The sequence below is a fragment of the Cydia fagiglandana genome, chromosome 2 (assembly GCF_963556715.1).
Source record: "Cydia fagiglandana chromosome 2, ilCydFagi1.1, whole genome shotgun sequence".
Taxonomy (NCBI): domain Eukaryota; kingdom Metazoa; phylum Arthropoda; class Insecta; order Lepidoptera; family Tortricidae; genus Cydia; species Cydia fagiglandana.
In genome coordinates, this window is record NC_085933.1 from 8,990,916 (window position 1) to 9,017,135 (window position 26,220).

General features: G+C 38.3%; 2 protein-coding genes across 2 annotated transcripts in view; one reads left to right on the top strand and one right to left on the bottom strand.

Annotated features, from left to right (window-relative positions):
- The first annotated feature begins 3,361 nt into the window (after positions 1-3,361).
- LOC134675403 (nucleoporin NDC1) lies at positions 3,362-5,399 on the top strand. The gene has a single exon (XM_063533614.1). It carries the CDS (start codon positions 3,527-3,529, stop codon positions 5,219-5,221), a length of 1,695 nt encoding a protein of 564 aa, XP_063389684.1. The 5' UTR covers positions 3,362-3,526; the 3' UTR covers positions 5,222-5,399.
- A 102-nt stretch (positions 5,400-5,501) lies between these two features.
- Positions 5,502-26,220, bottom strand: part of LOC134675484 (protein unc-80 homolog) — a 77,554-nt gene continuing 56,835 nt past the window's right edge. Inside the window, exons 63-68 of the mRNA XM_063533750.1 lie at positions 25,366-25,461; positions 24,656-24,763; positions 23,858-24,015; positions 22,921-23,085; positions 22,353-22,473; positions 5,502-7,457 (exon numbers count right to left, since the gene is read on the bottom strand). Coding sequence (XP_063389820.1) covers positions 7,342-7,457; positions 22,353-22,473; positions 22,921-23,085; positions 23,858-24,015; positions 24,656-24,763; positions 25,366-25,461 — 764 coding nt within the window. The 3' untranslated portion in view covers positions 5,502-7,341. The remainder of the gene's footprint in view (positions 7,458-22,352; positions 22,474-22,920; positions 23,086-23,857; positions 24,016-24,655; positions 24,764-25,365; positions 25,462-26,220) is intronic.

The window sequence follows — 26,220 nt, forward strand, 5'->3', positions numbered from 1 at the left end:
AATATAAATTTTCATATAAAACGATTTATTCACTTGAAATATATTTATTTACCTATTAATTTAAAAATAAAAACTATTCATATGTACGAGCAACATATCTAAATGCGTCTTCGCACAGACTTAGTTAAATTTAAACCGTCGTCGCTCTTCCTTCCTTGCTGTATTATGTATCCGGCAATGGCGACTTCATCAACAATTCTTATCCGGATTATGAAAAGCCCTAATGTGTGTGTGGAAACCGTTGTAGTAAACCAGAAACAGCGATAATTTCAAGGTAAGAAATATATCAATCTTTAAATAAAAATGAGCGTACTAATTACCAAATTCAAATATAATAATTTAATCTTACTATCCCCGTAAGTCCCGCGGACGCTATATCGCGTCCGAAATTATAATCTAAATTCATCATAGATGTAAAACCTCTCATTGTTTACGAGTAAGCTGGTAAATTTAGACCTTAGGAATTAGCGACGGTAGTAATTAGGAAGTTAGATTATATTGTTTAATTTGTGACTATTTTGTTTTAGAAAGTGAATCATGGCTTGAGCGTGAGATAATAATATAATCCTGGCCCGTCATATGATTTCTTGGAAAAAGCTCAAAGGGCACGTATCTGCTGCATATACAGACTAGTTTTCCGGTGACCAAGAACGCTGCGTGGAGCTGTGGAGCAGAAATGTCCGATAACCGGATAGATGTAATAACAACTTGTAACCATTTGCCATATCAATGTATGTATTCATATGTATTGCTCCTAACATATATACACTAATCATAATAGGAATGAAAATATTTATATCTTAATAATACGTAACTTTTTGTAACCTTTTATATTTGACGAATTTTTAAATATAGTACCTAATCATTATCTTATAACGTATTTCTTTATTTATTTGTGATATGCTAATTTAAGAGCCCAACAACGTGCACACTAGCACCACTGCTAAAATAAATAATCGTGATTATTTAAGTTAAATTTAAATTTTACAGGTATTTAAAAAAGTGGCCGCTACTGACTGTATTGTGTATTTAAGTACCTTTTGAATACATCAAACTAGTTTTTATGTTGCTGGATTCGTCAATCTATGAGCTCAAAACAAAAACGGCCGCTTTAGTTTTGACGAATCCAGTAACATAAAAATTAGTTTAATGTATTCAGCAGTGGCGCTAGTGTGCACGTTGATGGGCTCTTAAAAACCTGACCCCAACAAAAAATAAAATAATACAAAAAGAAATTCCCTCTCCGGGATTCGAACCCAGGACCATTAGCTTCCTGAACTGGATTACTGCCAATACCCGCTAGGGGCGCTAGGCTAAACGGGTTGTCAATTCTAATTACAATGGTATCCTACCGAGCGCTAGTAGTATAAACGAACTTTTGAAGGGGACATTTTTTTGTATGGAGTTAGAGTCTGTGCGGAAAGAGAAGAGTCGTGGCAGAAACGGGAACTAACATTTTAAATTTTATATGGCAATCAAACCTTTGACACCTGTCTTGTAAAAAGTAAACAAACTTCTGTCAATGTATATTTTTATTAACAAAAACCGCAAGTTTTATGTATAAAATATTTTCAAAACACGATAAAACCGTACATAAAACCACAAGGAAAATTATATTTAACATTGTTCGGTTTTGTCAGCGGGAAGAAAACGGCTAAAAGCCGACTATCGACTTACAAAAAATCGCGGTACGTGTTTCCGCTATTCGCGGGTATTAATGTTGTATTTAATATTAAATAATTACCTATTTAATAAGCCCCCTAAGTAACTTGTCGCCGGTACATAATCGGTGAGTATATTCATTCAAAATATATTAATTTTCATAAATATGCAGGTCATTCATGATCTTTAAAATAACTGACAAATAGGCTTGATACTTTCCATTTTATGCATATTTATATGTAATTTCTTTTTCAGGATTGTGTAAAAGTACCTACGGTATCTCGAATAAAAGACCGCTAAGTAGGTGATATGCAAGAATTCGTAATCTACGTGCCGGATTCTAGCACATCCAGTTCAGATGAAGATAGTTCTATGAGTGTCCCTGGTTGTTTTGAAGCTAGCTCAAACATAAGTGACATTGAATATTTTAATTCAGACTTCGATTACAAAGAATAAAACTTTTTCTAATAAAATATTTCTTTATTTGTAAGTTCGTTTACTAGGTTCTGAATAAAACTTTTTCTAATAAAATATTTCTTTATTTGTAGGTTCTTTTAGTTACGAAATTATATTTCATATTTAGCAGTGACTTTTCGGCGAAGTAAAATATCGTGAGATGAGAGAACCGGACATATCCCAATAAGGCCTACCTACTTATGCACTATTTTTATTCATATTCATATTTATTATTAATAATGTACACATACACATTACAAGTCAAGTTTACAATGGGTGAAATATATCCCAGATAAAATTACAGTTCTATTGCCCAATTTCTACCCGATCTACCCGGTTTTAATAACTGTTGGACTGCACAGATTAGGCAGTACATAAATGAGACTTCGTATCTTGTTTGGTACTAAAATTACAGTTGTATTGGGCAGATTCTTAACTAGTTTTAGCAGTTTTGTCAATCGCAGTCACTTTTTAGTATCTGCGATATAAAAACAAGTGTTTTAAAAAGAAAACTAGTGCCTGCGCTAAATCAGAGGATTGAGTTGACGAGCCGACACCACCACCAGGCTCCGTTTAGTAAGCCGTGGTAAAAAACCGGAACAAAAGGGATTCAAGTATCATGCCTTTAGTGTCGTACTATAATCACGTGACCAGTGTTGTCAGCATAGCAAAAACCATAAAATAGCACTGGCGCGCCCTCAAATCCCACGACTCTTCTCTTTCCGCACAGACTCTATCGTTCTTCTCCTAGTGAGTATTATATTCTTTGATGTGAATTAAGAGAAGTATAGATTTAAATTACTAATTTATTGGAGCATTTAATTTACAATAATTTGGTCGATATTTAAGAAGTGAAAAGAATAATATTGTTATTTATAAATGTTAACAGCTCATAGCGTCAACGTTTTTAGATAATACCCAAATAGCGTAGATACTGTAAATTTAGACGACCGTTTTGTTATTACCCCAAGTTATATAAATTTGCGGAGCCATGTTCAGAATTTTTACATGAATTTTATTTATCAAATTTTTGCATGAATATAGTTATAAAATAATATTATAATTGTTGATATAAAAGGATTTGTCATATTATTTGTATTTTTAAAATCGAATGGTTTCATTTCCCCTAAAATGTATATTTGGGGTTTAACAGATGATAACATCTGAAATCTGAACACACCCTAAATATTGTTTGATGTTTTTTGAAACGCTGTCAATCAATCTGTTCTAGCGAGCGTTGTGACCGTTGATTTTACTTTACTTTTGTTATTCGTTAGCAAAAACGCATAAAATACTACATTTTCTGAAATTAGTGATGTTTTAATTGATCGGCAATATTTGACGATAAAACTAAATGTTCGGATGCTATGAAAATTGAACATTCGTCAAAATAACCTAGTACGCCGGTATGGAGTGTAAAAGTGAAATTTTCTCCAAAAGACTGGTAACAGCAGTGCTATGGAATCTCGGACTCCAAATATTTCTGGCTGTTGTGTTGGTGTTTTTTATTCAGGTGGATATTCTACATCCACTTTCTTGGTTCACATCGACCTTCAATGACATATTTGGATGGAAAATGAGCCTGAATATTGCGCTGCTTGGATTGGTTTCGTTTTTTCAAGCATACATTTATGGCAGCTACTACATGGTCCCTTTGCCTAAGTACTTCACCAGGTTTTCAATGTTTTTGAATTTGTTCACAACCCAAAATGCCATATTCAGCATTTTGTATGCATTAAGTGGTTACTTTACAATGAGCCTGTATTCATCTCTCGCTAAAAGCAACTTTAATGTTCTGAAAAAGAAATGTGAACATTATGATGGCCAATGTCTCATGGAGCAAAGTCTGTTTTTACAGTTTGGCGGGATGTGGATGGGTCTGTATTATTTCTTAAATGCACATATTTTCAGTACGCCCATGCTAATGTTTCCACATGTGTATCAAAATAAATTCCAACAGTTAAAACAAGCTATTGGAAGAATATTGTCTATGGGTTTTAAGAATTCTGTAATGCCTGTTGTGTATTTCTGCTTGTTTTATTACTTGTGGGGCCACAAGCCCCGGAGTGTTGTTTCTGATGTCTACAGCCTGTATTTGGAAGATCCTCCATTGGATAATATATTCAATTTGATAAGATCTAGCATTTGGATTGGACTCTGGTTCTACACCAGTTTGTTTTTCATCTCAGTGTATACCATGAGAACCATCTTTAACATAGTGCTGACAGAACCAATGAAGTTTCAAATTGAATCAGAAACTGGTCTGACCCTGTATGCTGCCTTAGCTCAGAGGACACAATTTACTGGATATTTAGGGGCTCAAGACTTGAAGATAGTGTCTCAGATGGACTCTACAAGAAGAATGCAGCTCTTTACACTGTCACAGCCAGGAGGCCATCCAAGAAATTGGAATCATATCTTAGAAACTTCTCTAAACATAATTAATAGCTTTACAAAGGAATTGGAAAATATTAATAGTGATGGGAAACCAACTGAGGTCGGCAACTCACAAAAGAATATGAACATCACACCCCCTTCAGGACCACTTTATTCTGGAAATTTAAGAAACTTGGCACAAACTCCTGATATGCCAAAAGATTATAATTATAATCTTAATAAAAATAAAGTTCAAGAGATGACATTTGCAAAAGCTCTTAAAGAAGAGTTCCATGGTTTGCTACAGAGGATCTGCCAGAAGCCAGGAATCAGTTACTTCTTTGGGGAGCTCACAGACACTAAACTTAAATTCCTGCTAATGCAGGCTCAGCCAGTGATGTGGACGTGCGAGGGGCTGGCATTCATAGTGGCGGCATCCTTAAAGGAGGATAAGTATGGCGTGGTGCAGAATGACTTGCCAATTGTGATTACAGCTTTAATAAATCTCAAGATCAATTTAGACAAGTTAACTAAGCTAGGACTGGTGCCAAAGAAACACATCCTGAATGATGTGTTTGCTATCAAAATGAAGTCTGCTCTCATGACTTCAGTTAAAAGGAGTATATATAAAATAGTTATCACTTTTTCGAAGTATTTCCATGAAATACCTATAGATCCTGATATTCAAATTGCTGTTCAACCATTCTTATTATGTAAAGAACCCTGAGTGTTGTAGAACATTTTATCTTTTTACTGATAATGATTAATGTTTAGAATTGCTGGGTTTTTTTAGTTAAGTATGTGGCAATTAACTATTTGTGTACTTTACTGAAATACTGTCAAGCAAGAGTGTCACCAGCCAATAGTTGATATTGCATAGTATTTCTCCTACCTAGGGCTTGCCCGGGGGGAGAGACATGTACAGTCATACATTTAGTTACCTGTACCAAGGCCTGTACCCTTCAAGAAACACTTCAAATAATTTCAAGATAATTAATAAAAAAAGATTGTGTTTTGAACATATTATTTATTAAATCTTCTACAACATCAATAGACAACAGATAATTATTATCAAACATAATATAACTACAACATCTATGAATTCGCTCAGGTAGTTAAAAATTAGATGTTGTTTATATGTTGGTACTTAAAACAGATGTATTTCTTTGCTTTGATCATAGACTTGTCAAACAGTCAATGAAACTCATGTGTCATTAATTATTGAGCTTAACTTAGGTTTTGGTTTCATCAAATGGAAAGTTCTAAGATTCAAACACTTTATTTTTATGTGATATTGATGAATTTCAAGTTGAAACATCTGTTTCTAAGGCTAATTTTCTAATCAGTATGTTTAACTAGTTCACATTTATTGCTTCAATTCATCTTTTAATAAGACACCTTCCTTGAGAATATTAGTTTAAAATATAAATGTAAGTGTTTGATGTAAGGCTAGCATGATTAATTAAATTATTGAACAAATTTGTGCTTTTGTTACTTTCTGCTATGCTTACAAGTTACACTATCCTATTTTCGTAAATCCTCATATACTCGATGAACAAGTTCTCATTGGTAGTTAAAAATCTTTAAAATACTGTTAAGACTTACTTAAAAGTCTGTATGTTCATCAAAATTAATCTTTATATAATAATTTTGTCTGCTTGCAATAACAGAAGGGTGCACTTGTTTTTAGATTTTTGTTATTCAGTTTCTGCATGTACTCACTGTGCAGGAACTGCCTTTGCACTCCTCCCGATGACCATGAATCACTTAGGCAGAGCCATTGAAATTATGTTAGATAGATGCTCAACAAAATTGGCACCCCAGTCTATTGTCAACAACTACCCACCTATTTATATTTAGAGACATAATAAGTCATGCTTACATGGTGTGTCTGACCATGGGGCTTTAAATCCAGGGCTTGATTTTACTCGCTAAACTGAGCTACTTTTACTATGGGACCAACCCTAAAATCGGGGAAAATGTTTTGGCTTTTCCATAGAAAACGTCGACATCTGATCAGCCAAAATGTATGAAAAAGTAAAATTTTTTTTTGGGATTTCTGGGTTGGTGCCATAATAAAAGTAGCTCAGTTTAGCGAGTAGAATCGAGCTCTGGATTTAAAGCCCCATGGTCAAACATACCCTGTATACCTTTCAAGTACTAAACATGTTAATGTATTTAAAAAAGAAACTACAATGACAAATTTAGATTAACATAAATTGACAAATATTTGTTATTACAACTTGAATGATTATTTATAGCAGTAAAGTCATGTTCAGCTCAATTATTTTACCTTTGTTTGCCCTCTCAAAATTAACTTTGATAGTAATAATTATCGCATAAGCATGTTATATTTTATTATTTTACGTTATATTAAAAAATCATGTTCTTGGCGTTATGTGTATGCTGTAGGTATATTTATTTTTATTCTAGATTGCGTTAGTTGGCAGTGTCATTATTACACACGAATTATATTTTCATTAGGTACATTTCGTCTTATGTCCTCATATACGAATTTTATGTCTCCTTCAAATACCCAACTGTAGCAATATTTTTATTTCAAGACCTAAATAACTAACTTGGTGAAGTAGTCCAGTAACCTCATACCTTATTCCAGATTCGTTCTTTGTAAATGCCAAGTGATGATGGAAATTTCCATCGCGATTCAAAGAAGGGTTAAATTAAAACGTTTCCCAAGTTATCGAAGTCTTACAAAGACGTTCTGTGGTAGCCAAAGACCTAAGAATCTTCGAAACGACCCTTGGCCGTCGGGTCAGTTTGTCGCAAACTTCGCTTGCTTTCGCTGCGTGATCGGCTCTGCGGAACTCCAGTCTGTAGGTGTGGTGATTACAGCAGCGTGTCCTCGTCGCGCAGCTCGCTGCTGAGCAGGAGCGAGCGCTGGCTGGCCGCGCCCAGTAGCGCCGTGCGCTCGGCGGACGACGTGCCCGACTCGCTTATAGATGCTGGGAAATTATTCATTAGAAATTTATTTTAAAAATAAAATTTGGCTGAATAGCAACTATTTATGTTCCAATAATACCCTTTTTTCTAAATTAAATAAGTACCAAAATTAAACAGTAACAAAAGAAAAAAAAATTGTATTGACGTTCCCAATCCCACATCGCCTCACAAAACATTATTAAAATAAATGAGTATAATATACCTACATAAAGTGAGCGCTGGTGGCCTAAGCAGCGGTAAGAGCGTGCGACTTTCAATCCGGAGGAGGTAGAAACCCTGGCTCGTAGCAATGATTTTTTCGGAACTTATGTACGAAATATCATTTGATATTTACCAGTCGCTTTTCGGTGAAGGAACATCGTGAGGAAACCGGACAAATCCCGATAAGATCTGGTTTACCCTCTGGGTATCAAGGTTGATGGCAGCCGCTTTTGTAACAATTATTAGTGCCTACGCCAATTTTTGGGATTAGTTGCCATTAAGCGGACCCCAGGCTCCCATGAGCCGTGGCAAAATCCCGGGACAACACGAGGAAGATGATGATGATTTGATCTCTCATCTAACCTAGCTTAGTAATATCATGCGTCTTAGAGAAAAAAAAAACATATTCAACACCCCATGCATACAAGTCAAATTGTAGATATAGTTGAAATTTTATAAACTGACCTGAAATAATTAACTTGAAGTAATATTTTGGTTTTAATTGACATGAAATAGTTAATAACAAAAAATGCATACAAATAGCTGACATATTATTTAACTCATAAAGTTGTAATTGCAATTAGGTACTTAACGGCTTTAAAGGTTTGTCATTACAGGAGTAATTTTATTTAATAACATTTTTACAACTTTATAACAAATCACTAAAACTTATAAATAAAAAATTTGCCCTAAGTCATGGTCCGTAGGTAGGGTGCCCAGAAGGCTAGCCGCATTGCCCCGCTGGATGGCAATGCTGATCCTTTGGGCAAAATATAGGCCAGCCCTCTGGTCACCGGAGGCCTCTATGAGGCGCTTTGATAACTCCCCATAGAGGCGACGCGCGCTAGGTCCCCACGGCCCCAAGGTTTCCACACCAAACGCCGCAAATATATAGCTACTACCTAGTGTGACATATTTGACGGCTTTAAATGTATGGCTTTCAATTCAAAGTCCATGTGTCACTGTTGAATGTCCTATGCTATTGCGATTTCAACCTCGTGACTTAGAGAAGATTTTTGTATGGATTTTTGTTACTTTCTTAACCGACTTCCAAATCCCAAAGGAGGAGGTTATCAATTCGGTTGTATGTTTTTTATTTTTTTTATTTTTTATGTTTGTTATTTCATATCTCCGTCATTACTGGACCGATTTTGAAAATTATTTTTTTGATTGAATGTATATGCATACACATTGGTCCCGTTTCTGTCAAAACCCAGTTCTGATGATGGGTTCCATGAGGAATCGAGGGAACTCCTCAAATGTTAAAGGCATACATATAGTGATTTTTGGGTTTTTATCATCAAATCAAGCATATACATCCAAAAGAGTGACATTTGATGAAGTGGAACTGCTGATGATGATCAGAACGGAACTCCTCAACGATGCATAGTTCACGGTTTGCGATTTGTCCTCTTCGTTATGTTTGTTAAGCAAGTTCAGTTTTTAATGCACATTTTTGTCAAGCTCGAGTTCTGATGATGGGATCCATGAGGAATCGAAAGAACTCCTCAAATCTTAAAGGCATGCGTATAGAGATTTTTGTATTTACATCAGAAAATTAAGCATTTTCATTAAAAACTGTCGCATTTGATGAAGTGGAACTGCTGATGATGATCAGAACAGAACTCTTCAACGACGCATAGTTCACGTTTCGAGATTTTTCCTATTCGTTATGTTTGTTAAGCAAGTTAAGTTTTTAATGCACATTTTTGTCAAGCTCGAGTTCTGATGATGGGATCCATAAGGAATCGATGGAACTCCTCAAATATTAAAGGCATGCGTATAGAGATTTTTGTATTTACATCAGAAAATTAAGCATTTTCATTAAAAACTGTCGCATTTGAAGAAGTGGAACTGCTGATGATGATCAGAACAGAACTCTTCAACGACGCATAGTTCACGTTTCGAGATTTTTCCTCTTCGTTATGTTTGTTAAGCAAGTTAAGTTTTTAATGCACATTTTTGTCAAGCTCGAGTTCTGATGATGGGATCCATAAGGAATCGAGGGAACTCCTCAAATATTAAAGGCATGCGTATAGAGATTTTAGTATTTACATCAGAAAATTAAGCATTTTCATTAAAAACTGTCGCATTTGATGAAGTGGAACTGCTGATGATGATCAGAACAGAACTCTTCAACGACGCATAGTTCACGTTTGGCGATTTTTCCTCTTCGTTATGTTTGTTAAGCAAGTTAAGTTTTTAAGCCACATTTTTGTCAAGCTCGAGTTCTGATGATGGGATCCATAAGGAATCGAGGGAACTCCTCAAATATTAAAGGCATACGCATAGATTTTTTTGTATTTTGAAAGAAAGAAAGAAAAGAAAGAAAATACATTTATTTAACGCCACAACATATTACATCTAGAAAACAAAGACATACAAATAGTAGAAGAGCCGGCCGCAAATTTTCTAACCGACTTGATACCACGATGAAATACACAATGGGAAACCATAAAAGTGATGCTAAGTCCGAATTCGATAGTCTGCCACGGCGGAACTTGCCGAAAGTACGAAAAAGAAGGCCACTTCCGGTGCGAAAAAAGGGGGCTGATTTAACCCATCTGATACCGAAATAATAATTATGGCAGCAGTTAGAAATTTACATGTAGACACATAAAAGCGAAGTCTGCCAGTATTTTTTTAGCCGGAAGTGCTTGGCAGACGCTCTCAAAGGTGGCCAACGGGACCCCTAATTTAACCCATCTGATACCACCATGAAACCAATTCCAGTCGGTAGGTATGAACCCTCATGTCAGGAATATATAAGTCTGCCAAGGCTATTCCTGCCGAAACACCTTGGCAGACGAGATTATGTAAGCAAGGTCGGCATCGGTTACCCTACACTAACCCATCTGATACCACCATGAAACCAATTCCAGTCAGTAGGTACGAACCCCCATTTTAGGAATATATAAGTCTGCCAAGGTTTTTCCTGCCGAAACACCTTGGCAGACGAGATTATAAGCAAGATGACCATCGGTTACCGTACACTAACCCATCTGATACCGCCATGAAACCAATTCCAGTCGGTAGGTATGAACCCTCATTTCAGGAATATATAAGTCTGCCAAGGCTTTTCCTGCCGTAACACCATGGCAGACGAGATTATGTAAGCAAGGTCGGCATCGGTTACCCTACACTAACCCATCTGATACCACCATGAAACCAATTCCAGTCGGTAGGTATTAACCCCCATTTTAGAAATATATAAGTCTGCCAAGGTTTTTCCTGCCGAAACACCTTGGCAGACGAGATTATAAGCAAGATGACCATCGGTTACCGTACACTAACCCATCTGATACCACCATGAAACCAATTCTAGTCGGTAGGTATGAACCCTCATTTCAGGAATTTATAAGTCTGCCAAGGCCTTTCCTGCCGAAACACCTTGACAGACGAGATTATGTAAGCAGCATCCGCATCCGAGGGATCCGTATTTTGGAATTATACAGATTACGGGCATTATTAATAGCTGTAGGCTTATTTATTACTTTATGATTATACATATTTGTATATTATTTTGTTATTAATAAAATATATTTATAATTTATTAAACCTAAACTTAATACATTGGGAATTCATTACCTGCTTACGGCAGTAGTAGGGATTAGTGGGTGAGTTCTGGCTCACTGAGCCAGGCCAACAGTCCCTCCCCCTTTTTTCCCTTGTTGAGGCCCTGCAACCTTGCCTTGAACCCAAACTAATGTCATTGTAGCTCGAATCTAACCTAATCTATTTTTATTGCTTTTAAAATATTTCAATTATCTACTTTTGCAAAGTTAAATGTTGTAATCTCTATTTCGCAAAATAGAATTTTAATGTGACTTTAATGTATGTGCAGTCTACTTAGTAATTGGGTTTAAAGATATAAAAACACACATTTTATTTCCTATCCTAAGTATCCTATCCTAAGTTTATTCAAATAATATTCTGAACATATATAGTAACATCATTACTTATTCTGTGTACAGTGGAGAAAACGAATGAAATCATGCAATTTGATTTTGATATTTTTAAATAAAGAGTAACCAAACAGTATTTTCCACAGTTGTTGGTAATGATACCATCTCTTACAATTTCTCTTCATGAACATTTTATGATACCTAACCTTCCAGTTTTCGCCCGAATTAATCAAAAAATTCACCAACACCATTTACACCAACCAAATAGAAAACGGGTCCGTGTCCGAATTCGCGATCTCGAGTCCGGGTCCGCGTCCGGGTCCAGGTTCAGGTAGAAGTCGAATTCAAAATCTTGCTTGTTTTGCCAGTGGGGTAACTTGCTTAACAATCAATTAGAAAAAGACAAGTCGTCGAGGAGTTCCGTTCTGATCACCATCAGCAATACCACTTCATCAAATGCCACTGTTCTTAATGTAAATCCTTGTTTGCCTGATGAAAATACAAAATTCACTATACAATGCCATTCAGATTTGTAGAGTTCCCTCGATTCCTTATGGATCCCATCATTAGAACTTGAGCTTGACGAAAATGTGACTTAAAAACCTAACGTGCTTAACAAACATAACGAAGAGGACAAATCCCCAAACATGAGCTATGCGTCGTTGAAGAGTTCCATTCTGATCATCATCAGCAGTTTCACTTCATCAAATGTCACAATTTTGAATGTAAAAGCTTGGTTTGTTTATAAAAACACCAGTATCACTATATGTTAGGATGGTTCAAAAAACATTTTTTTCTCCTAAGGGGCCCTTATTTAGTTTCGTAATTTATCTCAACTACAAGGGGGTGCTTCACCACGTTAAAATTTTGTGTTGTTTGAAACCCAAAAAATAGAGTATTTATTATTCAGAATTTTATTTAAATATCTGGTTTCACACTATTTGCACATGTGATGTATAAGTTTTGAAGTAGAAAAACATTTTCTTTCAAAATAATATCTTTTAAATCACACTTTCAAATAATGTGAAAACGACTACTTACATAAAAATCTAAAAAATAGTAACTTATTTTTTTTGGATTTCATACAATTTGAAAAATTTCTAAGTGTTTGAGCACCCCCTTGTAGTTAAGATAAGATTACAAACTTGGTGTATTTTGTCAACATAATAAATGTAACAAAATAAGGGGGTGCCGCTTCTTCTAGCTAGAGTTTGAATTTTTCCCATACAAACGTGAACCACCCTACTACTATATGCAGCACAACGTCCGGAGTGGCGCAGGCTGGTGCATGACAAAGTGCGCGATTACGAGAAGCAACGTAAAGTTGACCTCGACACTAAACGCGATGATCTGAAAGCGCGCCAGCCTGCTTCCATTCACTACCACTATGTGGCTGGTGTTCTCACGTGCCCTTAATGTGCGCGGAGGTTCACCTCCAAGATCGGCTATGTCAGCCATATTCGGGCGCACGAGCGCCGAGCTAACTAGGAGTCGAAGTGGTCGCCATGGTCGAAATCGGCCGGAAGGATCATCATCATCATTTCATTCACCTAGAAGATTTGAAGAGTGCCCTCGATTCGTCCTTAATCTCACCATCAGAACTGGGTTTTGACAAAGACGGAACCAATCTGTATGTATATACTTACAAGTTACAACTCAACTAAAAAAAGAATTTTCAAAATCGATCCCGAAATGACGGAGATATCAAACATTAAAAAAACCGAATTAATACCTCCTTTTTAGGGTTCCGTAGCCAAATGGCAAAAAACGGAACTCTTATAGATTCGTCATGTATGTCTGTGCGTCTGTCCGTCCGTATGTCACAGCCACTTTTTTCCGAAACTATAAGAACTGTTGAAACTTGGTAAGTAGATGTATTCTGTGAAACGCATCAAGATTTTAACACAAAAATAGAAAAAAAAACAATAAATTTTGGGGGTCCCCCATACTTAGAACTGAAACTTAAAATTTCATTTTCATTAAACCCATACGTGTGGGGTATCTATGGATAGGTCTTGAAAACAAAAATGATATTGAGGTTTGTAATATAATTTTTTTCTAAACTGAATAGTTTGCGCGAGAGACACTTCCAAAGTGGTAAATTGTGTGCACCCCCCCCCCCCCTCCCTTCAACTTCTAAAATAAGAGAATGACAAAACTAAAAAATATATATGATGTACATTATCATGCAAACTTCCACCGAAAATTGGTTTGAACGAGATCTAGTAGGTAGTTTTTTTTTAATCGTCATAAATCGTAAACCGCAATTTTGTTATGTTACTTGCTGCTACGGAACCCTTCATGGGCGAGTCCGACTCACACTTGGCCGCTTTTTGGGTTTGCTTTATTATTGAAGTGAAAACTTCTTTAGCGGCGCTGAGCACTTTTTAAGGTGGGGAAAAAAATGATAAACTCGAGTCGAGACAGCGTAACGCGTAACACGCTGACGTCATGGGTGACGGACAATGTGATGAACATTGTTATCTCAGCCATAAGACGTCCGCTGCTGAACATAGGCCTCCCCCTTGGACCTCCATTCGTACCGGTTGGAAGCGACCCGCATCCAGCGTCTTCCGGCGGCCTTAACAAGGTCGTCCGTCCATCTTGTGGGTGGACGCCCTACGCTGCGCTTGCTAGTCCGTGGTCTCCACTCGAGCACTTTTCGACCCCATCGGCCATCTTCTCTGCGCGCAATGTGGCCTGCCCATTGCCACTTCAGCTTGCTAATCCGGTGGGCTATGTCGGTAACTTTAGTTCGTCTACGGATCTCCTCATTTCTGATTCGATCACGGAGAGAAACTCCGAGCATAGCCCTCTCATAGCTCGTTGAGCGACTTTGAATTTTGAGATGAGGCCGATAGTGAAAAACTACGTTTCGGAGCCGTAAGTCATCACTGATAACACACATTGATTAAAGACTTTCGTCTTGAGGCACTGAGGTATGTCGGACAAAAAGACATTACGTAGTTTCCCGAACGCTGCCCTACCGAGTTGGATTCGGCGGTTAACCTCCTTCTCGAAGTTGGACCTACCTAATTGGACTACTTGTCCTAGGCAGATGTACGAGTCAACAACTTCGAGTACCGAGTTCCCAACAGAGACTGGGATGGGCACAACATTGGCATTTGACATAAGTTTCGTCTTGTCCATGTTCATTTTCAAGCCCACCCGTTGTGAAACTCGGGTGAGGTCATCGACCATCATGCTGAGTTCCTCCATCGACTTTGCCATGACTACGATATCGTCGGCAAACCAAAGGTGAGTGATGTATTCGCCGTTGATGTTGATGCCAAGTCCTTGCCATTCCAGGTGCTTGAAGGCGTCTTCCATTACGGCAGTATACAGTTTCGGAGAGATAATATCTCCCTGCCTTACACCTCTTTGCAATAGAATCGCCTTCGCACTCTGCTCCTGACTCGGACCGACATGGTGGCGTAACTATACAAACACTTCAACACTTCGATGTACCGATAGTCAATATTGCATCGCTGAAGAGACTCAAGCAGTCTAGAGGCTAGTTTAGATCTCGTTCAAACCAATTTTCGGTGGAAGTTTGCATGATAATGTACATCATATATATTTTTTAGTTTTGTCGGTGTACTGCCATCTCGCCGAAATATTTTTCGCCTAATTTCACTTCCCAACCAACTTATTGCAGTACTTTTAGTTGGCAAACCAATGCTTAGCATATTATTATTTAGCATAATTTTTATTTGACTACAATTTTATTTAGCAGATGTTCATTTTACCACGATTTATTTAGAAAAATAGTCACTAAGCAAATGTTTTATTATACCTAACTATTTATTGTTACATAACGTTTGCCAAAATTGAAACTTCGCATACTTTTTATTTGATCACAATTTTATTTAGTAGATGTTCATTTTACCAAAATTCTTTAAGACAAATAGTCACTGAGCAAATGTTTCAACTTAGCTAACTCTTAATTGTCAAAAAACGTTTGCTTTATTTATACTTACTTTTCATAATATATTTTGATGGCTATTTGACCTGTTGGTGGCTTTTTTTTTAACAAACGTATCTACATATTTCCATGGACGGGTGCCACTACGCTAATAGATTTGATGACTGTACCAACATGTTTTAGGTTAGATTACTGCAATCCTCAAGAAAACGAACTGTTGCCAGAAAAGTGGGTTAGGTTAGGTTAGAACTGCGACCCCACGAAAACAAACTGTTGCCTCAAAGGTGGGTTAGGTTAGAACTGCGACCCCCGAGAAAACGAACTGTTGCCAGAAAAGTGGGTTAGGTTACGTTAGAACTGCGATCCCACGAAAACAAACTGTTGCCAGAAAAGTGGGTTAGGTTAGGTTAGAACTGCGACCCCACGAAAACAAACTGTTACCTGAAAGGTGGGTTAGGTTAGGTTAGAACTGCGACCCCCGAGAAAACGAACTGTTGCCAGAAAAGTGGGTTAGGTTAGGTTAGAACTGCGACCCCACGAAAACAAACTGTTGCCTGAAAGGTGGGTTAGGTTAGAACTGCGACCCCCAAGAAAACGAACTGTTGCCAGAAAAGTGGGTTAGGTTAGGTTAGAACTGCAACCTCGAAGAAAACGAACTGTTGCCAGAAAAGTGGCTTAGGTTAGGTTAGAACTGCGTCCCCACGAAAACAAACTGTTGCCTGAAAGGTGGGTTAGGTTAGATTAGAACTGCGACCCCCAAGAAAACGAACTGATGGCAGAAAAGTGGGTTAGGTTAGGTTAGAACTGCGACCCTACGAAAACAAACTGTTGCCTGAAAGGTGGGTTAGGTTAGGTTAGAACTGCCACCCCCAAGAAAACGAACTGTTGCCAGAAAAGTGGGTTAGGTTAGATTAGAACTGCAACCCCCAAGAAAACGAACTGTTGCCAGAAAAGTGGGTTAGGTTAGGTTAGAACAGCAACCCCCAAGAAAACGAGCTGTTGCCAGAAAAGTGGGTTAGGTTAGGTCAGAACTGCGACCCCACGAAAACAAACTGTTGCCTGAAAGGTGGGTTAGGTTAGGTTAGAACTGCGACCCCCAAGAAAACGAACTGTTGCCAGAAAAGTGGGTTAGGTTAGGTAAGAATTGCGACCCCACGAAAACAAACTGTTGCCAGAAATGTAGTAAACAAAATTACTACCTCCATCATTGAACTGCACATCTCGAAAAAACTACCTACGTAACGAAATAAAATGCTACTGTAATTTGTACCATGAGTAGTTGAGTACTATATTATTAGGGTATTTAGTAGTATGCATCACAATATTAGGCGAAAAATAATTTATGCCTATCAATACATTCGACATAACAATAAAAGACATTTTGAAACATGACCAACTAAATATTTTGCCATACAATAATATTGTAAATAATCATTTGCGACATGTTATATATGCGAAACATTGGTTTGCCATCTGATAGTTTTGCCAAATGATACTATGGGAAAAATAGTTTGGGAAGTGATAATTTGCCATACAATTTTCGGCCACATATTAGTAAACCAGTTTTGTCATTCTCTTATTTTAGAAATTAAGGGGGGGGGGGGGGTGCACACAATTTACCACTTTGGAAGTGTCTATCGGTATTAATTCGGTTTTTTTTAATGTTTGATATCTCCGTCATTTCGGGATCGATTTTGAAAATTGTTTTTTTAGTTGAGTTGTAACTTGTAAGTATATACATACAGATTGGTTCCGTCTTTGTCAAAACCCAGTTCTGATGGTGAGATTAAGGACGAATCGAGGGCACTCTTCAAATCTTGTAGGTATACATATAGTAGGGTGGTTCACGTTTGTATGGGAAAAATTCAAACTCTAGCTAGAAGAAGCGGCACCCCCTTATTTTGTTACACTTATTATGTTGACAAAATACACCAAGTTTGTAATCTTATCTTAACTACAAGGGGGCGCTCAAACACTTAGAAATTTTCAAATTGTATGAAATCCAAAAAAATTAAGTTATAATTTTTTAGATTTTTTATGTAAGTAGTAGTTTTCACATTATTTGAAAGTGTGATTTAAAAGATATTAGTTTGAAAGAAAATGTTTTTCTACTTCAAAACTTATACATCACATGTGCAAATAGTGTGAAACCAGATATTTAAATAAAATTTTGAATAATACTCTTTTTTTTGGGTTTCAAACAACATACAAAATTTCAACGTGGTGAAGCACCCCCTTGTAGTTGAGATAAATTACGAAACTTGGTGTATTTTATCAACATAATAAGTGTAACTAAATAAGGGGGTGCCCCTTAGGAAAAAAAATGTTTTTTGAACCACCCTAACATATAGTGATACTGGTGTTTTTATAAACAAACCAAGCTTTTACATTCAAAATTGTGACATTTGATGAAGTGAAACTGCTGATGATGATCAGAATGGAACTCTTCAACGACGCATAGCTCATGTTTGGGGATTTGTCCTCTTCGTTATGTTTGTTAAGCACGTTAGGTTTTTAAGTCATATTTTCGTCAAGCTCAAGTTCTAATGACGGGATCCATAAGGAATCGAGGGAACTCTACAAATCTGAATGGCATTGTATTTTCATCAGGCAAACAAGGATTTACATTAAGAACAGTGGCATTTGATGAAGTGGTATTGCTGGTGGTGATCAGAACGGAACTCCTCGACGACTTGTCTTTTTCTAATTGATTGTTAAGCAAGTTACCCCACTGGCAAAACAAGCAAGATTTTGAATTCGACTTCTACCTGAACCTGGACCCGGACGCGGACCCGGACTCGAGATCGCGAATTCGGACACGGACCCGTTTTCTATTTGGTTGGTGTAAATGGTGTTGGTGAATTTTTTGATTAATTCGGGCGAAAACTGGAAGGTTAGGTATCATAAAATGTTCATGAAGAGAAATTGTAAGAGATGGTATCATTACCAACAACTGTGGAAAATACTGTTTGGTTACTCTTTATTTAAAAATAGCAAAATCAAATTGCATGATTTCATTCGTTTTCTCCACTGTACACAGAATAAGTAATGATGTTACTATATATGTTCAGAATATTATTTGAATAAACTTAGGATAGGATACTTAGGATAGGAAATAAAATGTGTGTTTTTATATCTTTAAACCCAATTACTAAGTAGACTGCACATACATTAAAGTCACATTAAAATTCTATTTTGCGAAAAAGAGATTACAACATTTAACTTTGCAAAAGTAGATAATTGAAATATTTTAAAAGCAATAAAAATAGATTAGGTTAGATTCGAGCTACAATGACATTAGTTTGGGTTCAAGGCAAGGTAGCAGGGCCTCAACAAGGGAAAAAAGGGGGAGGGACTGTTGGCCTGGCCCAGTGAGCCAGAACTCACCCACTAATCCCTACTACTGCCGTAAGCAGGTAATGAATTCCCAATGTATTAAGTTTAGGTTTAATAAATTATAAATATATTTTAATAATAACATAATAATATACAAATATGTATAATCATAAAGTAATAAATAAGCCTACAGCTATTAATAATGTCCGTAATCTGTATAATTCCAAAATACGGATCCCTCGGATGCGGATGCTGCTTACATAATCTCATCTGTCAAGGTGTTTCGGCAGGAAAGGCCTTGGCAGACTTATAAATTCCTGAAATGAGGGTTCATACCTACCGACTAGAATTGGTTTCATGGTGGTATCAGATGGGTTAGTGTACGGTAACCGATGGTCATCTTGCTTATAATCTCGTCTGCCAAGGTGTTTCGGCAGGAAAAACCTTGGCAGACTTATATATTTCTAAAATGGGGGTTCATACCTACCGACTGGAATTGGTTTCATGGTGGTATCAGATGGGTTAGTGTAGGGTAACCGATGCCGACCTTGCTTACATAATCTCGTCTGCCATGGTGTTACGGCAGGAAAAGCCTTGGCAGACTTATATATTCCTGAAATGAGGGTTCATACCTACCGACTGGAATTGGTTTCATGGCGGTATCAGATGGGTTAGTGTACGGTAACCGATGGTCATCTTGCTTATAATCTCGTCTGCCAAGGTGTTTCGGCAGGAAAAACCTTGGCAGACTTATATATTCCTAAAATGGGGGTTCGTACCTACTGACTGGAATTGGTTTCATGGTGGTATCAGATGGGTTAGTGTAGGGTAACCGATGCCGACCTTGCTTACATAATCTCGTCTGCCAAGGTGTTTCGGCAGGAATAGCCTTGGCAGACTTATATATTCCTGACATGAGGGTTCATACCTACCGACTGGAATTGGTTTCATGGTGGTATCAGATGGGTTAAATTAGGGGTCCCGTTGGCCACCTTTGAGAGCGTCTGCCAAGCACTTCCGGCTAAAAAAATACTGGCAGACTTCGCTTTTATGTGTCTACATGTAAATTTCTAACTGCTGCCATAATTATTATTTCGGTATCAAATGGGTTAAATCAGCCCCCTTTTTTCGCACCGGAAGTGGCCTTCTTTTTCGTACTTTCGGCAAGTTCCGCCGTGGCAGACTATCGAATTCGGACTTAGCATCACTTTTATGGTTTCCCATTGTGTATTTCATCGTGGTATCAAGTCGGTTAGAAAATTTGCGGCCGGCTCTTCTACTAAAACATAAAAAACATTGGACGCTAAAATAGGACCCCACTCAGCATAATGCCGCGGCAATCCGTGGCGCTGGTTTTCAGTGGGGACCTGACTTAAAACTATGAGACGACAACACATACGCCAGCGACACACAAAAAACAGACATAAAAAAGAGAGAGACACTAAAATTTATACATACTGAACAACAACGAAAGAAAAGGAAAACAAAAAAAAAGAAAAAACATACTAATAACATATAAAAAAAAAAACCACACTGAATTATACAATATACATCAAATTTAAAAATATTAAAAATAAAAAGAAAAACTGTAACCTAAAAACTTAAAAACTACCCACAAACAAATTATAGTTATTTTAATAGAATGACGGTATCAAACCGCAAAACAGTCTAAACTAAACTACATACGTCTCCAGAGAGATAAAGTGGTTAAAGTGGTTAACGTCTACGTTTGTTACTTATATTGCAGTGATGTTTCAATTTGTGTTTGTAATAAGTGAGAACGACATTTTGACTTGAAGCCACTCAACGACTTCAGCGAACGGATTTTCATCATAAAATCAAGCATTTACATTAAAAACTGTCGCATTTGATGAAATGGAACTGCTGATGATGACCAGAATAGAACTCTTCAACAACGCATAGTACACATTTGGTGATTACGAATTTCGATTTTGACTTGGACTGGGTCCCGGACTCGGACCCAGAACCGGACTCATACCCGGATCCGGTTCGGACCCGGACCCGGACCTGGACTCGAACCCGGACTCGGACCCGGACTCGGACCCGGACTCAGACCCGGACTCGGACCCGGACCTTGACCCGGAAAACCACTAGGATACCTTAACTAAATAAACCACTATGATTACCTACCATAAAATGTGTAAGTATATAAGTATGATGATGCCAATCTTACTAGCCCCTCCCGCTTAAACCCCCGTACACCGCACCGCATGGGCCGTTAAGTGGGTTAGGTTAGGTTTGAACTGCGATCCTCACAGAACTGAACTGCTATCAGAGAAGTGGGTTAGGTTAGGCTAGAACTACGACCCTTACAGAAGCGAAATGCTAGTAAAAAAGTGGGTGGTTTTACCTCCTTTTCTACATAGTGTACCATCTACAATAATCTTTCACCGGCCCCCATAGAAGTCGGTTTTTTTTTCTTAAAAATTATATTATATTATATATTATTAGCGGTAGGTAGCCTTAACAGAAAATAATGCCATTGTTCACAAGATAACCAGCACTCAAGTGCTAAACGGTCAGTTTATAAAATTTCAACTACAAATGAAAGAAAGTAAGAAATGCGAAACATTATTAATAGCAATAAATAGGTAGAGACCAAATATGTATGTGTGTAAAAAACTAAAAAATAGATAATGTGAGTTAAACGTTTGTACTACAGGTCTGCTATTTTCTCCAGATCTGTTAGGCAATAGTCATAATCATAGAGATAGGAATACGAAGAACTTCAAAAAGGTGCAATTTATTATTGGTACACTAATTGGCACCATTATGTGTGTATTCTTATTTCGTATATTATGGTGCAGTTAAGTATCCAAAAAATACGTCAAAAAATTACTTGTGGGTATCGCCTGTCCGCTTTTTTGAGATCAAGTGCGCTATAGTAAATCTATGACGAACTTGATCTTAGAAATCGGACAGGCATCTTGACACCGACACTGTCATCAGTGACATAAACACAGGGTCCCAAGGTGCGTTACTTGGTGCGTTAGCAGCTTAAATTCTTTTAAAATCGACTCTGCAACGTGATGCATAACGGCCGGCGCATGAAACCGAATGGTATAAGTATGGCAGAGAAGATATCATCATCATTAAATAAGCGGCATTTTTTAAAGTTGTGGCCTCTATCTCGACGTACCCATACACCATGGGTCCATATTGGGTCGCATAATATGTAATTGATTGTCCTAATGGAATGTTACGCATAAAACTCATTTTGCATAATTGTTATTGTGCTGGAAATATTAACATTTCTGAAAATTATAACACAAACCTAACCTAACCTACCCTATTCTACACAACCTATGCAAAATATTTTCGAAAATACTTTGTTTCTGCTGGAGAAAAAATATGCGAAAAGAGATTTATGCGTAACATTACATTATGACAATCAATTATTATGCGATGAGATAGGATCCCATACACCATACAAGTCTGGCTTGGAAGGAGGAGACAGTGTGCAGCGGTACGACGGCGGGTATGAGGTATACATACGAAGGCGTGTTTACCGTCGGGGCTGGCCTCGGGCGTGGCCGTGCGCTGCGACGGCGGCTCGGGCGACGCCAGCGCCGCGCGCGCCGCCGCCGACCCGCCCGGCGACTCCGTCATCGACGCCTGCAGGCTGTAGCTCTCTCTGTCATACCATAAAACCAATGTTACACCCGGAAAATTTAGGCGTTTTAGCAGAACACATTTTAATATTAATTGAATTTAAAGAAAAATGTTATTGACCCTGCCATAACTACATGAAATACACTCAATCGTCACAACGGTAAAGTAAGAATTCGCCTGTAGATATTCTGAGGTGCATTGATGGCGGTCTGACAAGTAGCCGCGGTCAACATCGAATGAAGACTACACTCTATTTACATTTTATATTGAAATCTCATTATCCGTGCTGATGACGGTGGCCAATACTGTGAATTAGATTATAACGATTATAACATTAAGGTGTAATCTCGGCTGCATCCAGAGTTGGAGGTCAGCGAGATCTCGCGTCCGTGTCGATGGCGGCTATAAGTAGCGACGTCTAACATTGTGACTTAGACTCTAACATTATCGTAATAAGGCGTTAACTCGCCTGTATCCCGATGTGGAGGAGGTCTGCGAGATCTCACTGTCGTACGATGTGTCCGTATTGATGGCGGTGGGGGCCAACAGCGGCGGCCAGGCGCGCCGCGCTGGCGTGCTCTCGGGACCCGGGGATGAGCAATCATCGGACTCCAGGCGTGAGTTCTGCTGCTGTGAACAACACACAGAATGTACTGCGAGATACTTTAAGCAGTAATTTAAAGCAGCCTACAAAAGCTTACAGCTGTCAATCCTACTGCGGCAATAATGCCAATCACTTATGTAAGTACACACACACAAAAGTAAACAATTTGTGCATTTTCGGGTAGTTATAACATTTATTGGTTAACCGACCAATTACAAAACCGCCTGGATCAGTCACCGAACAACCTGACTTTCACCTGCATTATTTGATCGTGTAATGTGTACTTCTACCCTCAACTGGCTAAAGCAGCCATTTGAGGGTAGATCTTGTTTACTTTTATTTAAATACCTAAAGATACAGAGTATAGTGCAACCACTTATGCTGTCGCCGAATCAACGCATGATGTTGCCAGGCAACCAACACTGTTTTCATGCAGCGAAAATCCTAGTGTCCAAAATACGTGGCAGCATAGTATTATCTTTTAAAGTAGCGTTCTGGCAACAGTCGTGGCAGCGTCTTGTGTCATCAATTACACCTAGATATAGGAGACAGCGTCGTGTTTAGTAAGTACAAGAAACCTCAGGCTGGGAAAACCTGTATCTGACTGTGCCAGACAGTGTAAGTACCAACAGGGAGAGATGGCGGGAGATCATGCGAAGAGCTGTGTCCGCCTATAATAACGATGCGGACGCCTCAACGTGACGAACTGCAACACGACCGCTCAAAGAGTCAAGAGCAAAACGACAGAGAAGAAGAAAGAGATAGGAGAAAGTGTGGTGTATAGTCTGCAGAACAAACCTCGGGCTTGGCGTGCCGGCTGCGGCGGAACTTGAAGGTCTTCTTGGAGGGCCCGTGCGCGCGCTGCAGGCGCGGCCGGTCGTCGTCGTGCTCGCCGCTGCGGTCGCCCGACCACTCGCCGGGGGACAGCGGGGAGAGCGGGGTTTGGGAGGTCTCACCTGGAAATTAAATATTAGTGACTATGCTTTTAAAACTACAAAACGTAAAAGGGACGTTTCGGCATAGGAGCACAAAGTGGTTAAATTATTGCAACATAATTATGGTGTTTTGGAGAAGAGAAGTACGATTCTTAATTTTTTATTTTATTTGTTGGAATCAGGCTTTAACGCATGGAGCAAATAGTCTGTTGTAGATGGTAGGTATCAATACTCGAGAACTAATTATATTTAACACCGGGAATCTTAGTTCAGGGATTTGTAAACCACTTCTCTCTATATAAATTCTTAGTCTTTAAGAAAAATCACTGTACTATACTTTTCTCAATAAATTTATTGTATTTGTGCCAATTTCTGCTCTCTTTCATGGCATTGAACGGTAATTAAATTTGGCACAAACATTGCTATTTATGCCCTGCCATGCCTCTTCTGAAATGCGCACTTGATTGATTTCGGCTGTACGCACTCGTCGAGAGCCTCTCGCCGAGGGTTTCGGCACCGCTCCGATCAAATTAGAAAAACGCGAGACGAGAAGGGAACAGCATGTACACACTCGTTCTCAGCCTGTCTCGGGGTCTCTCGAATGTGTACAGCCCGCATGCAAATTAACCTAAGTATTTAAGCGTATATGTATGTAGCTTACCGGTGGTGAGTTTAAACTCGACGGAAGAGACGAAACGCAGTTTAGTCTGTGTAGTGCTATATGATGGCGTGCTGGCCGTTTTGGTATCGCTGCCGTACGTCGATGACCCTGCCAATCATTAAGGTTGTTCATGAACAATATGCTCATGTGTATTATTTTCTTCATGGATTTTTAGTACAGTCGCCATCAGATATATCGGAGCGGCCAAGATGCTCACAAATATCTAAACACGCCTCTATTGTCAAGGCGTTAGAGTGCGTGTTCAGATATTGTGAACACCTTGGCCGCTCCGATATATCTGATGGCGACTGTACAAGCTATAGTTAGTTCAATCCTGAGCTCAGACTTTTAGACAGAATTGAAAAACATGGCATAATTCAGGGCCCTCGGGGGTCAGTAAACTATGTAAACTTTTTAGAAGAGTAATCCGAAGTACAGGAGACATGAAAGAGTAGAGATTAAATAAAATGGAACTATAAATTTTTCATACAAAATTGTTGCCATGTTTAAGCAGTTTACGTCAAAAATGTGACGAAGAAAGTGGCGCCCACACTAAATTTTTAAGTAAAGTAAATATTATTTTAATTGGTGGTTATGATGTTTTGTTTAATTGTAATACTTTTTGTATGCATGTGCCTAGATTCAAGATTTCACACACAATGTAATATTGTCATTGAATAAAAATGATGATGATGAGTACGTGGAGGTACCTATGTTGGAATAACTATTGCCGTTGTCGGCGCGCGTACTCGGCAGGTCGAAGCCGACCAGGTGCTGGCTCGTCGTGGAGCTGCTCGACACCGACTCTGCAATGAAGCTCAGGTTAATCCTCCTTCAATAAAGACCATTTAACCTTTTGAACGCCACAGACGGCAATTGACGTCAACGCAAAATCGTGACAACGACGCCAAATATGGCATTTGACGTCGATCGTTTTTTGATGAAAATGTACCGAAAACCACTCCACTGGCATTATTCACAAAACAAAATTTTACCCCCGTGGCGTCAGTGGCAAGGCACCGTTTGCACAGTTAACTGGCAATTTGTAAACCTTTTTGCAAAGACATGGTCCAACAATGGACAGTTGAGCGATGTGGCCGAGCTATGTTCATGTAAAGCAGTCCTATAATTCGTTACAAAAGCTAAAGCGTTTTTCAATGAAAAGACACTGAATGAATCATGATAGTTCAAAAGTTTCAAAACATGAAAATCGGTTAAAACTAGAATGATAGGGGGACGGATCAAGGTAGTTTTTTATTTGGTTGGTAATAAATGTTTTAAGTAGGTTCCTACCTGAAAATTTAATAAACACATTGTTCATATTTATTTAACTACTTACCTAAAGAAATACATTATAGACACATCATGTGTTATACGCGTGTTTTCTTTTTACTTATGACAAGAGATTTATTTCTCGAGTTCTCGAGGCATTGAATATTTTTTTCCCGTCTCGACTTAGGACAAATTTCTCGAGATTTCTCGCCTCGGGAATTCTCGAGCAGAAACCCTAGTTCTGGTGGTTTTTTGGTGACGGAACCTTTTGGAAAGAGGAATATTTTACGGAG